The following is a 13,724-nucleotide window of genomic DNA, read 5'->3' on the forward strand; positions in this document are numbered from 1 at the left end:
AAAACTGTTTTACAAGTGTAAGCAATTCTGGATAGTTTTTGATGTATCTTTAAGATTTATCTTTAAGAATACTTTAGGTATACATCCAATGGCAATTTTTTTAAATCATTTTTCGATACCTTTTATAGCTTTTTTTTCTTATATGCCAAAATGTAAACCTGACATTTTAGCCCCAGGCTCAAGAGGACTATATACATAACCTTCCCCTTCAGTACGCATACATTTCCATTTGTGTTACTGAGATACGTCGCGACACATGTGTAAATGTATTTGTACAGCTCAATACTCCGTCGCCTCATCGTCACGACGTCCGCCCGACCCCGACTCCACCACCCTGCACGCCCCGACTCCGACTCAATCGCTCGCACCCCAAAACACACGACCCTCCACCCGTCAGTCGTCAACGAGGCGCGAGAGTAGTTTGGTGTGTTCCTCCGTCCGACCAGCAGCAGCAGTGTTCTGGGGTGCGCTCTCTAGACTTCTGGACGGGAGGTGTGCAATACACAGAGAGAGAGTGACTCTCTGTGGAAGGATTTTCGCGGTGCGCGGCCAGGACGAACGGCTTTACGTTCCAAACTCTTTTTCCTACTACACCAACACCCAATGTGAGTTTGTATGAGCACCTCATGCCCTTGTGTTTGTGATTCCTCTGGGTTCGTTCACTGGGGGCCAGGATTTTGAGAGTGAGAAAGAGACTTTTGGGGGTTGGTTAGGCACAGTGGAGATCGTTGAAAAAGCAACTTATAATTGCTTTTATTTTAATCAAGAAAAGAAAAATAATTTATAATACGGTAGTTAACTATAATTAAAAATCCATTTTCGTGAATACTGTGCATATATACACGGAAATTTTATAGCCATTGAAAAAAGATTGTAGTCTGAATATGTATAGCTACTAATTTAATTGGCAATACTAAAAAAAAAGTTCTCTTTCTTCATTGTATATAGTTTTTTATGTTGTTCGTGCAATTTTAAATTATGAGAATACTTTAGTGTACGGAGATGGTGAAATTTCAGAAATTTCACAGCAGTCGCCACCTACTTTACGCGGAAATTCATGAAATTTCTTGAAATTTTCCAAGTCTATGTACGGAGTGTGCGACTGTTTGAAATCATAGAGAAAATGTGATAAATTTTATTAATAAGTCAAGAAATGTTCATTTTACAATTTTTTGTCACCGTTCTGATTAAATATAATTAATTTTTAACCCTTTAAGGACGATTGGAACACCGGTGTCCCATAAAGAAAATAATTTTTCCTGACTACCTAAAGTTATTTTCTTCTTATGTTTGTACGTAATTGCAAAGTAGAAGGTTGAAGGAATCTAGGATATTTTTTGCAAGTCTCCAGCTATTTGCTATATAGTAAATTTTTATGCTAAAAAATGACGAATTTTTAAATTCTCATAATGAAAATTGATTTTAATTATTTTTTATGCTTCCAATTTTGTTTTTATACAAAACCGTTTTGGAAAAAGAAACTACAACACTCAAACATAATATTTTTCATTAGAATAAAAATTATCTGTCATTGGTTTCGTCAGAAAAGTTACTTACATTTTTGGGCTATTTTTGTCCCTATCGGTCATATAGACAAAAATACACCAAATCACACTCTGTTGGCTTTTCGAAGGTTAGATGTAAGACGTTTAACAAGTTTTGTTTATCGGTTTCATTTTTATTGCTCATTTTCGGTCAGCGAAAATTGTCTCGTCGTTAAAGGGTTAAACTATTTAAAATTCGACAAAACTGTTCTGATTATACCGAACATGTTTTATGAAATGTTGCAATTCTTTTGGTTGCAACTGTACTTTTTGTTGAGTAGTCAGAGGGTTGTGGTGCAGAGGGTGAGTCGAAATGACGACAAGAGGGTGCGGAACTTCTCTCATTGAATTTCTCTGATTCTCCACTCCCTCTCATTCTCTCGTACATACTCCCATTCTCTGTCTCATTCTTACACACTCTAAAAAACTGGTGTGAGTCATCAAAATGCTATGGTTGAGGGGTTGAAAGTCAGAGATATAGGAGAATCGAGCTTAAAATCCCTTGAGACATTTTTATCAAAAAATACTTTTATAGAAAAAAAATCACTTCTTGAACAGAATAAAAGTTCCCGGAAAAGTGTTTTGAACGTCAATATACGTGCAAAAAATTTCCATGAACAACCCCAACGACGACGGCAGAAAGTGAAGGTAATTTTGAGTGCTGAGGAATAAAGTCACCTCCAACCTCAACTAAAGCACCCCATTTGAACACTTTTTGTGAAAAAAAATTTATCAGCGGTGAGAGATGGCTGCCAGGATGGTAGTGTGTGAGGATATGATATTCACGAATGGGATTTACGTACATGATTGGTAAATGGTGCGTTTATGTATTGAATAGGACAGGACAGTAAATTGAGCAAGTAAAATGCCATATGAAATTCATTTCTGATTTGTCAGGTGTTAACATCCCATTCTTAAGATACTCCAAAAATTTTAGATATATACACTTATTGAAAAATGAAGAAATACCATACTTAAATTTGTATAAGGATAATTGATTATGTATTATGGGTATTTTGTTTTTGTTAAATAGTCTAAATTTCTAAGCAAGGTGTGATCTAAATTTAAATTTAAATAGAAAACTGTTTTTAACGATCCATAATGTCACAAATGTCATATTGACATTTCAGTTTATGTCATCATGGAAAATTAAATATAAACAATTTCACATGATTGTATTTCATATACATTCAAATACCTTGTTCAAAAACAAGAGACACACACGTTGAAACCGTACAATGTGAATTGTGTGATTGGGAGTTCGATCAACGACTCCTTCATATTACCATAGACGATAGGTAGAGGTTTGAATGTATTCGGTAGTCACTTTATAAAGCGTTTTTATTGGTGCGGCACTAGATCACGTTACTATCCCCTCTCTTTTTTACTGCTCGAACTCAAAGGGAGAGCACTTATGTAATCGACTTTTTTTCAACTTCTCACTGTTCTGGAGCTTAAACGGCAAGAGATATCGACTTCCGGTCTTCGGTGACCCTTCTTCAAATGACATTATCTTGTACCCAACCTCTTTAATTTCCCCCCTCCCATTTCATACGTTCCCTATCCCCCAAAAATAGGTCAAAATTGAGGTATTTCCAATTTTTTCTCAAAATTGGCTCAAGCTTTTTCAATGATTTTTGGATATGTTTTAGAGCTGGTCCTGGTGAACATTTCGGTAATGAATCGGTTAAGTAGGGTAAATTAAGCTAATTCAAAACCTGCTCCAATTGGAAATTTTTTGCTACTCCAAATGGAAACTTATTTTTTCCATAATAAATACTCTAATTATATTTTTATTCATATATTTTCTGTGCTATATTTTTATTATTTAGTTCCTTGTGGTTCAAATGAAGCGTAAATCCATTCATATAAATATGTTTTAACATTTAAAAGTCTCATTTCAATTGACAGTGTAACTTTTCACCGTCGAAAAAATTCATCGATCGACCATTTTTTCTTATGAAAAAGGCAAGTAAGCTGATTGTTGTTTATTAATTTTTTGACGTTTATGCACTGTATCTGGCAAATTTTAGTGAAATTAAGTCTTAAACTTTATTGTTAACCGTAAGTGAAGTGCTCAATTAAAATAATTACATATTTTCTGAACAAAAAGTACTTTTGTGAAATGTGCGCAAGTGCTTCAATGGGAAACACCGAAAATATGGGTTTATTGGAGCGATCTCCTTATTGTTTCAGATGGGAAAGGAAAATAAGACCAGGAAAAAGAACAAAACCTACACTTAAGAGCAACTCAACAAAGCTTTGGAAGCCTTTCGTCGTGGAAAATCACTAAAAGAGGTGTCTGTTTTGTTTCACGTTCCGAAATCAACACTTTATAATAAGCTTACTAGAAGATATCCGGAGGAATGCAGTGTGGGACGGCGCCCCACTTTACCAAAGGTCATGGAAGACGAGCTTGTTGAATGGATTTTGGAATGCGCTGACAAATGGCATCCCATAACTAAGGATCAAGTCCTCGACACTGTACAGCTCATGTGTAAGAAGTTCGAGATCACCAATGAGTTTGTAGATGGAAGGCCAGGATATGCTTGGTTCAGGAAGTTTTTGAAGAGACATCCAGAATTAAGCCATCGTAAACCAGAATCATATACCACCCAAAGAGCCTGTGTTACCTCTGAGAACATCACTGACTGGTTTGAGAAAACCCGTGAATACTTAGAATCGAAAGATCTTCTGGAATTCCCTCCTGATCGCATCTTTAATCTAGACGAAACTAGTGTTATGCTTTCTCCCAAAGGCGAAAAGGTGGTCCATTCTCCACTGAGCTTTAGCTCAGTGGAGAATGGAAAATGATGGAGACAGATTGAAACCAGGAAATCTTGCAAGGGTATTATCAAATGCATTGCCACTCTTAAATCTCGAAAATATAGCAAAAAGTGGATTTAGAGGATACGGCTTGTTACCATTTGATCGTAACGGTATAGACAATGCAAAGTTCTTAAACGGTTCAAAAGATGATCAAAAAGTAAAAGAGCAAAAAGGCGAGAATGAGGATACTAAAAATGCCATCTAAAAAAATGATTAAATAAACTATTTTCTTAATCACTTAGTGTTTGTCTCCAATTGGAAAATTTCCCTTGTCTCCATTTGGATTAAATTGTTTCCAATAGAAGCATTTTGCACTTGTGTGTTTTTCTTGTATTAAAGTAGTTTTCAAACTCAATTTAAAGAATTTGCACTAAATAGTAACATTCTAGAAGAGTCAAGGAGCAAATTTATGTAATTCTCTTCAGAAAAAATATGAACTTAATGTGTTGAATCTTCTGTCAAAGTTAAAGCGTCTGGAAATGGTCTTGAATTAGGACAGTTATCCTACCGATATTCTGCTTTTCAAATACTTTTATGATTTATGAATTAATTTGATCTCTAGTAGATCAGTGATTCCAAAAGATTATGCAAAGATTGATATTCATCTGAAATATGGAAATATGATAGAACAGGAAAAAAGAATAGAGAAACTACATTAGTAATATTTTTCTAATATATCCTCCAACTCAAAAAATACAATATTTCATATAGAAGAAGTACGGTTCTAGGCGGTCATTGCAGCATGAAGGCTCAGTTCCTTTCCAACATAGGAAAAAAATCACAATTTCAAAGCTGCCCCACATTCCAGGATGTCCCACTTACCCTAACTGAAACATAAATCTTTTTAAACAGAACGAAAAAACATCGTTCTTCTCCTTTCTCATCATTTCTCTCGTCTCTCTTATATCATCGACGCGTCGAGCGGGCAATCGGCAAAAGCCGTTGGGCTTCGAGATACCTATCGGCGACTTGTATGTATGAGTAAAATTTTCTACCTTTCGTCTATGATAATATGAAGGAGTCGTTGGTTCGATTTCCGAAGGATACGAAGAGAATGGCGCCGGCGGAATAGGTGGCCATATACATTCTCACATTTACCCATACTCTAGCAATTCATTGAAATCCCCGAAAACGAGCGGATCTGTGAGAGGGTAGTCGCTTAATTCCCTCCAACTTCTTGTGTGTACTGCAATCATTAAAGTGTGTGTCCTCCTTCTTACAGTTCCATGGGGTCAATTGCGGTGCTACGCTCCATTTGTATTGATTTTTTTATCGTTCTGCTGACTTTTGAGCATCACGGAAGTGACGAAGAGTTCATATTATTTCGTTTAAAAAAAAATTCAAAGGAATATGAATATAAAATTTGTGAATAATTGATTTTATTTTAGAAGGAGAACAAGAAAGCACAGTTGAAGAGTGCAGGGTGGAAAATTTGTACGATGAAAAGTGCCTCAAAGTGAAATTTGCCAGAGAGACGTGTATATGTTGTATGTGTGTGTGTGTTGAATTTGCTGGTTGGGAAATATCAAAAGAAAAGTGAAAGTTACTCCCTACACGAGAACACCCCTTCTGCGCTCATCTACCCGCTGAGTGTGACTGGTTCCTCCAGTGACTTTCCAAACCCACACCTCCGACGACATATTCGTGGTACGTGAGGGATCCCCCACAAGACTTTCTGTTCAATGAACTGGTCACACACCAAGAACTCAAGTGGCCAAGAAGGACCCCCCCCCCAACCATTTCCTTGACTTTTACTCTATATAGGAGAAAATTCGCTGAATTAGTAAAATACACCCTCAACCCCATCTTTGAATAACCACAAAATGGTGGTACGAGTCTGGTGGAAAAGAGGCACTACGCAGACCAACGTTTTTCCATCCCCTAGGCATACTTACTCTCTCTCACTCACCACTGAATACAATGCACTCACTCTCACCCTTTTGTCATTCACTCCCTCTACTCTCAAATCCACTGCACAATTTTCAATTTCTGCTTTCAGTCAGGCACATTTTTCCAATCTACCCCTGGATTTTACCCTAAGTACGGCAGCGCTATGGAAATTCTCATTGCAGAAAAAAACCCCACTATCCGACCGATACTAGATTTTGAGGAAAAGAAATTCATAAGGATTGAGAAAAAAATTATAAATTTGAAATCGTATGAACTTAAAAAATAGTGAATGGGGGAAACTGGGGCACCACCAAACACGGGGTAGCACCAAACACTAATTTTTATTTCTAAACTACTGGTACTATCTCGACCATTTCTTCAGTGGACAAGCATCCCTATAATGCCTATAAATTTCTGTAAGACTTGTACTCTAAAGTCGAATATATGATTAAAAAATTACAGTGTTTGGTGGTGCTCCAATTTCCCCTATGCCTTTTTATTATTATTATTATTAATAAAAAAATATCATATGGTAATAAAAAAAAGAGATGGCAAAGCGTTCCAGCTTTGCGGAATGCTCGAACTCACGAGATAGAGCTCACCGTGAATTAGTTTTAATGCATGATCTTTTGGTATTACTGATCTACTAGAGATCAAATTGATTCATAAATCACAAAAGCATTTGAAAATCAAAAAATCGGTACTCAACCGACTCACTACCGATGAAGACCGATGCAGCCGAGTTTGAAATTTCAATACCATTCCAAAAAATTCAAATTTAACCTAGGTTGAAAAATTAACATTCCAAAGTGGTTGACCTTTGACCTTCAATAATTCCAAATGGCGAATTTTCCGGTCATAGGCAGGGGCATGACATTTCCTATGTTTCTCATATGTTTGTAGCGAGCCGAAAAAACTTTTGAGTTTATTAGCTGTTTTCTGTCATTGTAGAATGAATTAGCAAAAACACTAATACAAGATAAAAGCCAATTTAATAACGAAGAGGCAACCGAAAACCCTAAATTGGCAACCTGCGTAGTTTTGGAGATATCTCGTGAAATGTGTACGAAAACAGGGAAAAAATTACACTAAAACCGGTTGCATTTTTCAGAGCTAATGTCACGGTCATAGGTTTGTTTGGGCGAAATGTGCGTCTGGACTAGCTCTGAAACATATCCAAAAATCGTTGAAAAAGCTTGGGCCAATTTTGAGAAAAACCGAAAAAACATTTTTTAGGGGACTTTATTTATAGGGGATGAAAACCAGTGATAAGCCCAGATAAGCTTATGGTAGCTGAGATTGTTTACAAGCAACCTCAAAATGCGTGCAACTCGGGGTGCTTGCAACTCGGAAAATACATGAAAATTCGATTGTGGGTTGAATTTTGGGGGTAAAGAGTCGCGTCGAGTAAACTCTTTTTGTCAGTCAAAATGAATAAAATTGGCTCGACGCGATTCACTACTAAAATTCACCTCACAATCGAATTTTCACGTATTTTCCGAGTTGCAAGCACCCCGACTTGCACGCATTTCGAGGTCGCCTGTAAAGAGTCTCAGCTACCATAAGCTTATCTGGGCTTATCACTGGTCATTTTCTATTTTAAATGATCTAAGTGGGGAAGGCGAACAAAAGAAAAAAAAAGTTCATTGAAATCGGTTAATAAACATTGGAGATAGAGTCCGGTCCATATAGATATAGTAAGGGTCAGGGTACAGTGAGTTGGGGTAGAATCGGACGGAACTCATCGTTAGAAAGATCTTGATCTCAGATATAATATCGATTAAATAATTATCATTTTTATTTATAATGGTGACGGCTCCATTCCATACTATGCTAAGTCGACTAAGCTTTATATTACTCCGAGAGATATGTTGTTCCTGAGACCGAGATCTACAACTTCTGAAAATTTGGTGGTCATCCGATGCTCGGGTAACGAGATATTTGAGACTTTCGAAAAAAAATTACACGGACAGCATAGGAAATCGTTAACTTCAAATCTTAACTTAAAGCTCTCCTGAAAAGTTGTCATTCTGGAACCGTCGATATATACTAAAATTTTGTCAAAATCGCTTCAGAAAAACCAAAAATGCACTCCGGTCAAGACATTTTTGGTTATAGCTCGGGTCAGGGAACATCGAGGGAGGAGTACGACCCACCGTTGGAAAGGTCTCGACCTCAGCTATAACATATTAAAATTTAAAGAAAAAGTATCGTCTGATTTTCGAAATATTCGAGATCGATTAATTGAAAATCGATTTTTCGATTAATCGGATGAAATTGGGGTGTCACAATGGTTGTGGAAATTCTCGAGAGCTTTCCAAAATACCAAAATTTTTCGAATTCCGAAAATTAGAACCGGAGATATCGCCATTTGAAAATTCAATATTTGACCCCTTCTAACTCGGGTCAGAGGGGTCGGGGGACCTTAGGTTTGGTATTGATTGAAAGCTCTTAGGCCCAGCTATAACATACTACAATTTGAGATCGATCGATGCTATAAGGGCGGAGTTTTTGAAAAAACAAAATTTGGTGGTAGTTCAAAATGGTGGAGGGGGGGGGGGGCGAACGGATCCGACCCCTTACTAGTTCGGGACAGGGGGTTCGAAGGGAGCTATTTTTTCGATTGATCGAAACCTCTTCGGCCTAACTATAACATACTAAAATTTGAGAACGATCGATGCCATAGGGGTTGAATTATTGAAAAATCAAAATTTGGGGGTTTCAAAATGGCGGAAGGAGGGGGTGGGGGTGGATGTGACATCACCTACTTCTAGCCACCCATCGACATTTAACCTCTGCCGAAAACCGCTTGTCGATATCTCTTTCCGTTCTCTCTCCAGAAGAGGTTATACTACGGACGGACAGACGGACGGGACGTCCACGAAAATCGGTTTTTGGCACATATGATATTCGTGATCTATGAGTGTCAAAACGTGTAAATCCAAAATTTTGGGCCCGATCTGACGAGGTCGCATTTCACGTGTGACCACAAAAGCTGAGATTGTAAAGAATCTGAGCTAAAATTATTCAAAAATCGGCACTCAACCGGTTTATTACCGATGCAGCCGGGTTCGAAATTTCAATACCTTTCAAAAAAATCCAAATTTAACCAAATCGGCTGAAAAATGAGCCTTCCAAAGTGCTTCAATAATTCAAAATAGTGAATTTTCCGGTCATAGGTATGTTTGGGCGAAATGTGCGTCTGGACTAACAAGTCAAGTAAAAACAAATTCCGAAAAAATAATTAAAAATTGGTACTTAACCGGTTCATTACCGATGAAGACCAATACATGCTGGTTCAGAATTTCAATACCTTTCCAAAAATCCAAATATAACCAAATCGGTTGAAAAATGGGCCCTCCAAAGTAGTTGACCTTTGACCTTCAATAATTCAAAATGGCGAATTTTCCGGTCATAAGTATGTTTGATTGTATAAGTACTGACGTGAGAAATGGTATTGGAAATAGGAAGATAAAAACTTCCTCCGGTTGCGTCAGGGTTGTTTGTCCTTTCAGGACAAGAAAAACACGTAGATCTTTGCCAAAGCTTTCGACGCTAACAACGCGCTTACCTCAGTGGCGAAAATCGTGAACAATGTCTCTGAAAATTGTCGTATTTTAACTCCTCCGCTCCTAATGAGGAAACACCAGGGAAACACAGGATTCAGCCGGGAAAGCCGGCCAACCAGTTGGCCTGTGTTCAATGTCCGGAGAGGTGCTTTCCCGGCTGAATCCTGTGTTACCCTGGTGTTTCCTTATTAGGAGCGAAAGAGTTAAAATACGACAATTTTCAGAGATATTGTTCACGATTTTCACCACTGAGGAAGGCGCGTTGTTAGCGTCGAAAGCTTTGGCAAAGATCTACGTGTTTTTCTTGTCCTGAAAGGATAAACAACCCTGACGCAACCGGAGGAAGTTTTCATCTTCCTATTTCCAATAAGTATGTTTGGGTGAAATGTTCGCCTGGACTACCTCTAAAACATGTCCGAAAATCATTGAAAAAGCTTGGGCCAATTTTGAGAAAAACCGAAAAAACATGGGTTTGGAGGGGAAAAAACGTCGAGAGATATTGTTGTTTTATTGGAGGTCATCTAAGACTGGAAGTCGATATCTCTTACCGTTTAAGCTCCAGAACACTGAAAAATTGAAAAAAAGACGATTATATAACTGCTCTCTCTTTGAGTTCGAGCAGTAATAATATTGTGATTATGAAGGAATCACACCTAATTGCAGAAATGGTAATTAAAAGAGTAGGATTTTCGAGATTGAATGAAAATCCGAATAAAGCTTAGATTTAAAATTTAGTTAGGCCAGGCGATTGATTATGGGCACAGAGGCATGAGACGGACGGGGATGAGAGTGGTAGATGCTATTTCTGTGGATGTAAACGTCACAAAAATTTCCCGTATGCGCACCACCTCACCTGCCGGCGACCCCTCATTACGGCAACCTTCGCCGCAATTTGCACCTCCCTTCGGCAACATACCATCAAATTGATCATGCGATTTGCGGTAGCTAGAAGAATCACTTTTTCATGATATTGCGACAGGACGTCAATTGAAAATTAATCTACCTTTCTCTGTTAATTATTAAAGTAAACTTATTCCACATTCATCGAAAAGCACAAGGTCGTGAAGGACACGTGGGGTATTTTAAATAGGATTTTCCTTTGTAAATTAACTCGTATTACCGATTATTGTAAATTAAAACAGAATTTCATTTTTTTTTGTAGCTATATTCGTAATCTCAAGTCTGAATTTGTTGAATGATTTGGAGGAGGACAGCGTTGGACCTCGTTGAAGCAGTCTCTGATTAACAAGGAATACTAAAGAAGCATAAGAATGAATTTTTCTCCATTCGGAGGACACTTTCCAGGAACCATCCCAGGAATTCATCAATTTGCCGCATCCGGTGCTCTGGTATCCACTTCAGCTCCTGACAATGTAAACCGCTACCATTCCAGCAATGTCAACATTCCCCATTTCAACCAGCCACATGCGCCTATTCTGGGCAAATTTCGACCTGATGATGTGAACAACATGAATAAATACAATGGACACACAAACCAATATACAACACCCTACTCCCAGGACACACAATCGGTATCCGACAAACAACAACGCGGAGGCGCGTCATCAAGCGTTTCATCCTATCCGCAGACAACACTTTCTGGCTCCGTTGGTGGACAACAGCCTCCGGAAATACCTCAGGTAGAATCTTAATTAAATTTTCAACATGGTCAAATTGGAAAAGAATTGAAAATGCCAAATTCAATTGCTTTGCCATCCTCTTCCCCCCCTCTAATGCTAAGGACTTGTGCAATCTTCTTCAGCAACAAACTGACGCCAAACGAGTTCTTCAGAATGTCAATCCCAGCTGGCAATCCTTAACTCCGAGTTCCGCTGTCGCTGACTACCTATCTCACTTGCCAGCAAGTACACTACCTCTCAGTCTGCATCATTTCCTCAAGTATTCAGCCGAGAGCATCAAAAAGGAGACGCAGAATCCACTCAGTGTAAGTAGCAATCCATCCCCCAAATCAACCCTAGTAGATAATAATGTATTAGATACTTGGCCATAAAACAGTCGCAGAACCTCAATAATCTCGGTGCTGGTCTTTTGCCACCAAACAATGCCAACCTAAATCATCAGGCGGCCCAACAGCATCAGCAGCAAACACAGCATCAACAACAGACGCAACAGAGTCATCAGCAGACCAATACGAACACGAATGATCACAACCAACAACAAACAAATACTACAGCAACTACAAGTACCAAGAAAAAGAAGAAGAAGAAGGCTCCAAAACCACCGAAGGTTAGACAATTATCCTTATCATTTAATTTCTAATCAGTATTTTAGTTTAGTGACCAAAAACTAAATATAAATATTATCAGTCATTAGAGAAAATCCATAATTGGGAAGATAAATGTGGCGCGTTCCTATAATTTTATAGATGCTCCCAATTAAATAAGGATTTCGTTCATTCACAATTATTACAGAGACACAACTTTTACAAAATTGTAATAGTTGAGTAGAACCGCTTTAAAATTTATGTTCTTATTTTATTATTGTAATGGAAAAGAGTGCAAAAATTATTTTCTTATTTATTTTAATGTACCATCACTGAGAAATAAACAGGGATGCGATTAACTTTTTTCCTCATAGCTTTAACACTTTTTATGTGTAAAAATATATCAACATTTTTTTATGTTAATTTTACAATTTTTTAAGGGTAAAATTAACATGGAAAAGGGTGACTTTAACCCCTAATACACCTTAAAAGCATAATATTTACACCGATTTCGGATCAATACTGCAGGGTAAAATAAACATTTTCGGAATGTTATTTTAACATTTTCGGATTTCTCTCAGTAATAGGCTTTTATTGCCATTTTGTAAGGGAGACTGGGGCAAAAAGTCACAAATCGAAAAATTCAAAATTCAATATCTTTCAAATTAAAAAAGATAGCGGCTCAAATTTTTTTCTATAGATAGCCTCCATAGATCTTCTTCAATGTCGTAAGTTTCTGAGAATTCGAACAAGGAATTTAGAAAATAAAAAAAATCGAAATTTTTAGTCCTATTTTTGAAATATTTTCCTTGCAGAAAATAACAATTATTATCTAGGGGAAAGTCGTCTGCCTTTAAATGCAGCAGCCTTCAAATGTTGCGATTTTTTCGTTGTTCTCAAAAGCATAAATTATATTCTATTAACTATTAGGTAGCTATCCATCATCCTCACAAATCATCAAAAAATGGAGAGCCTAGCTCCTATTTCCTAGATGCTAGATCAAAAAAACTGAAAATGAGCTCTAAACTGTAATTTTGATGTTCCACAAATCATGTGATTTTTCATAGTAAAAATCATTTTACAAATAAATCTTCCATTGTGACACATAGAAGGTTAATCAGGCTTAATATTTCTGTTAATACATTTTGGTTCAGATGACACAATTTTTGTGGGTGGCAAAAATTTGCAAATATCACCCTGCAGCAGCCTTTAAATGCTAATGTCGTGTGCCTTTAAATCCTATCTTTCCATACATCAAAACATGTGAAATCGAACTCCTACTTTTCTCTGACGAACGTCATACAAATACTTATAACCTGCTATCTTGCTCCGGCCGGGATGTTTCAAGTTGACAATTTTCAACTTCAATGGCTTTTTCTTCCAAATTTTCATGTGCAAAACAGTGCTTCAGAAAAATGTGAAGAAAAGTTATTGTTTAATGTCTTTTGACTGCAGTGATGATTTTAGTGAGTGCGTTAGGCTTCAATCTAATCATTTATAGCCCATTTAGTTTTATTGATTCAATATTCTCAGTGAAAAAAAAAATTTAAAGGCAGCTGCCTCGCGTTTGAAAGCAGACTATGCCAGCTGCCTTCATACAAATCGACATCACTTTTTTAATTTCCTCAGAAGGAAAAACTGAGGACTTGCAAGTGCTAAATGAGGTAA

The 13,724-nt window shown here is 37.3% G+C and overlaps 1 protein-coding gene across 3 annotated transcripts in view; it reads left to right on the forward strand.

Moving 5' to 3' along the window:
- The window catches only part of LOC129801819 (zinc finger protein 1-like), a 23,710-nt gene continuing 9,986 nt past the window's right edge, over positions 1-13,724 (forward strand). Inside the window, exons 1-4 of one of the 3 annotated variants that reach the window (XM_055847169.1) lie at positions 1-605; positions 10,995-11,472; positions 11,574-11,777; positions 11,849-12,079. In XM_055847169.1, coding sequence (XP_055703144.1) covers positions 11,104-11,472; positions 11,574-11,777; positions 11,849-12,079 — 804 coding nt within the window. In that variant the 5' untranslated portion in view covers positions 1-605; positions 10,995-11,103. Of the gene's footprint in view, positions 606-5,599; positions 6,021-10,994; positions 11,473-11,573; positions 11,778-11,848; positions 12,080-13,724 lie in introns of those variants that run through there. The other 2 variants (XM_055847171.1, XM_055847170.1) reach the window with 2 other exon arrangements.

The sequence above is a fragment of the Phlebotomus papatasi genome, chromosome 2, assembly GCF_024763615.1.
Source record: "Phlebotomus papatasi isolate M1 chromosome 2, Ppap_2.1, whole genome shotgun sequence".
NCBI lineage: Eukaryota > Metazoa > Arthropoda > Insecta > Diptera > Psychodidae > Phlebotomus > Phlebotomus papatasi.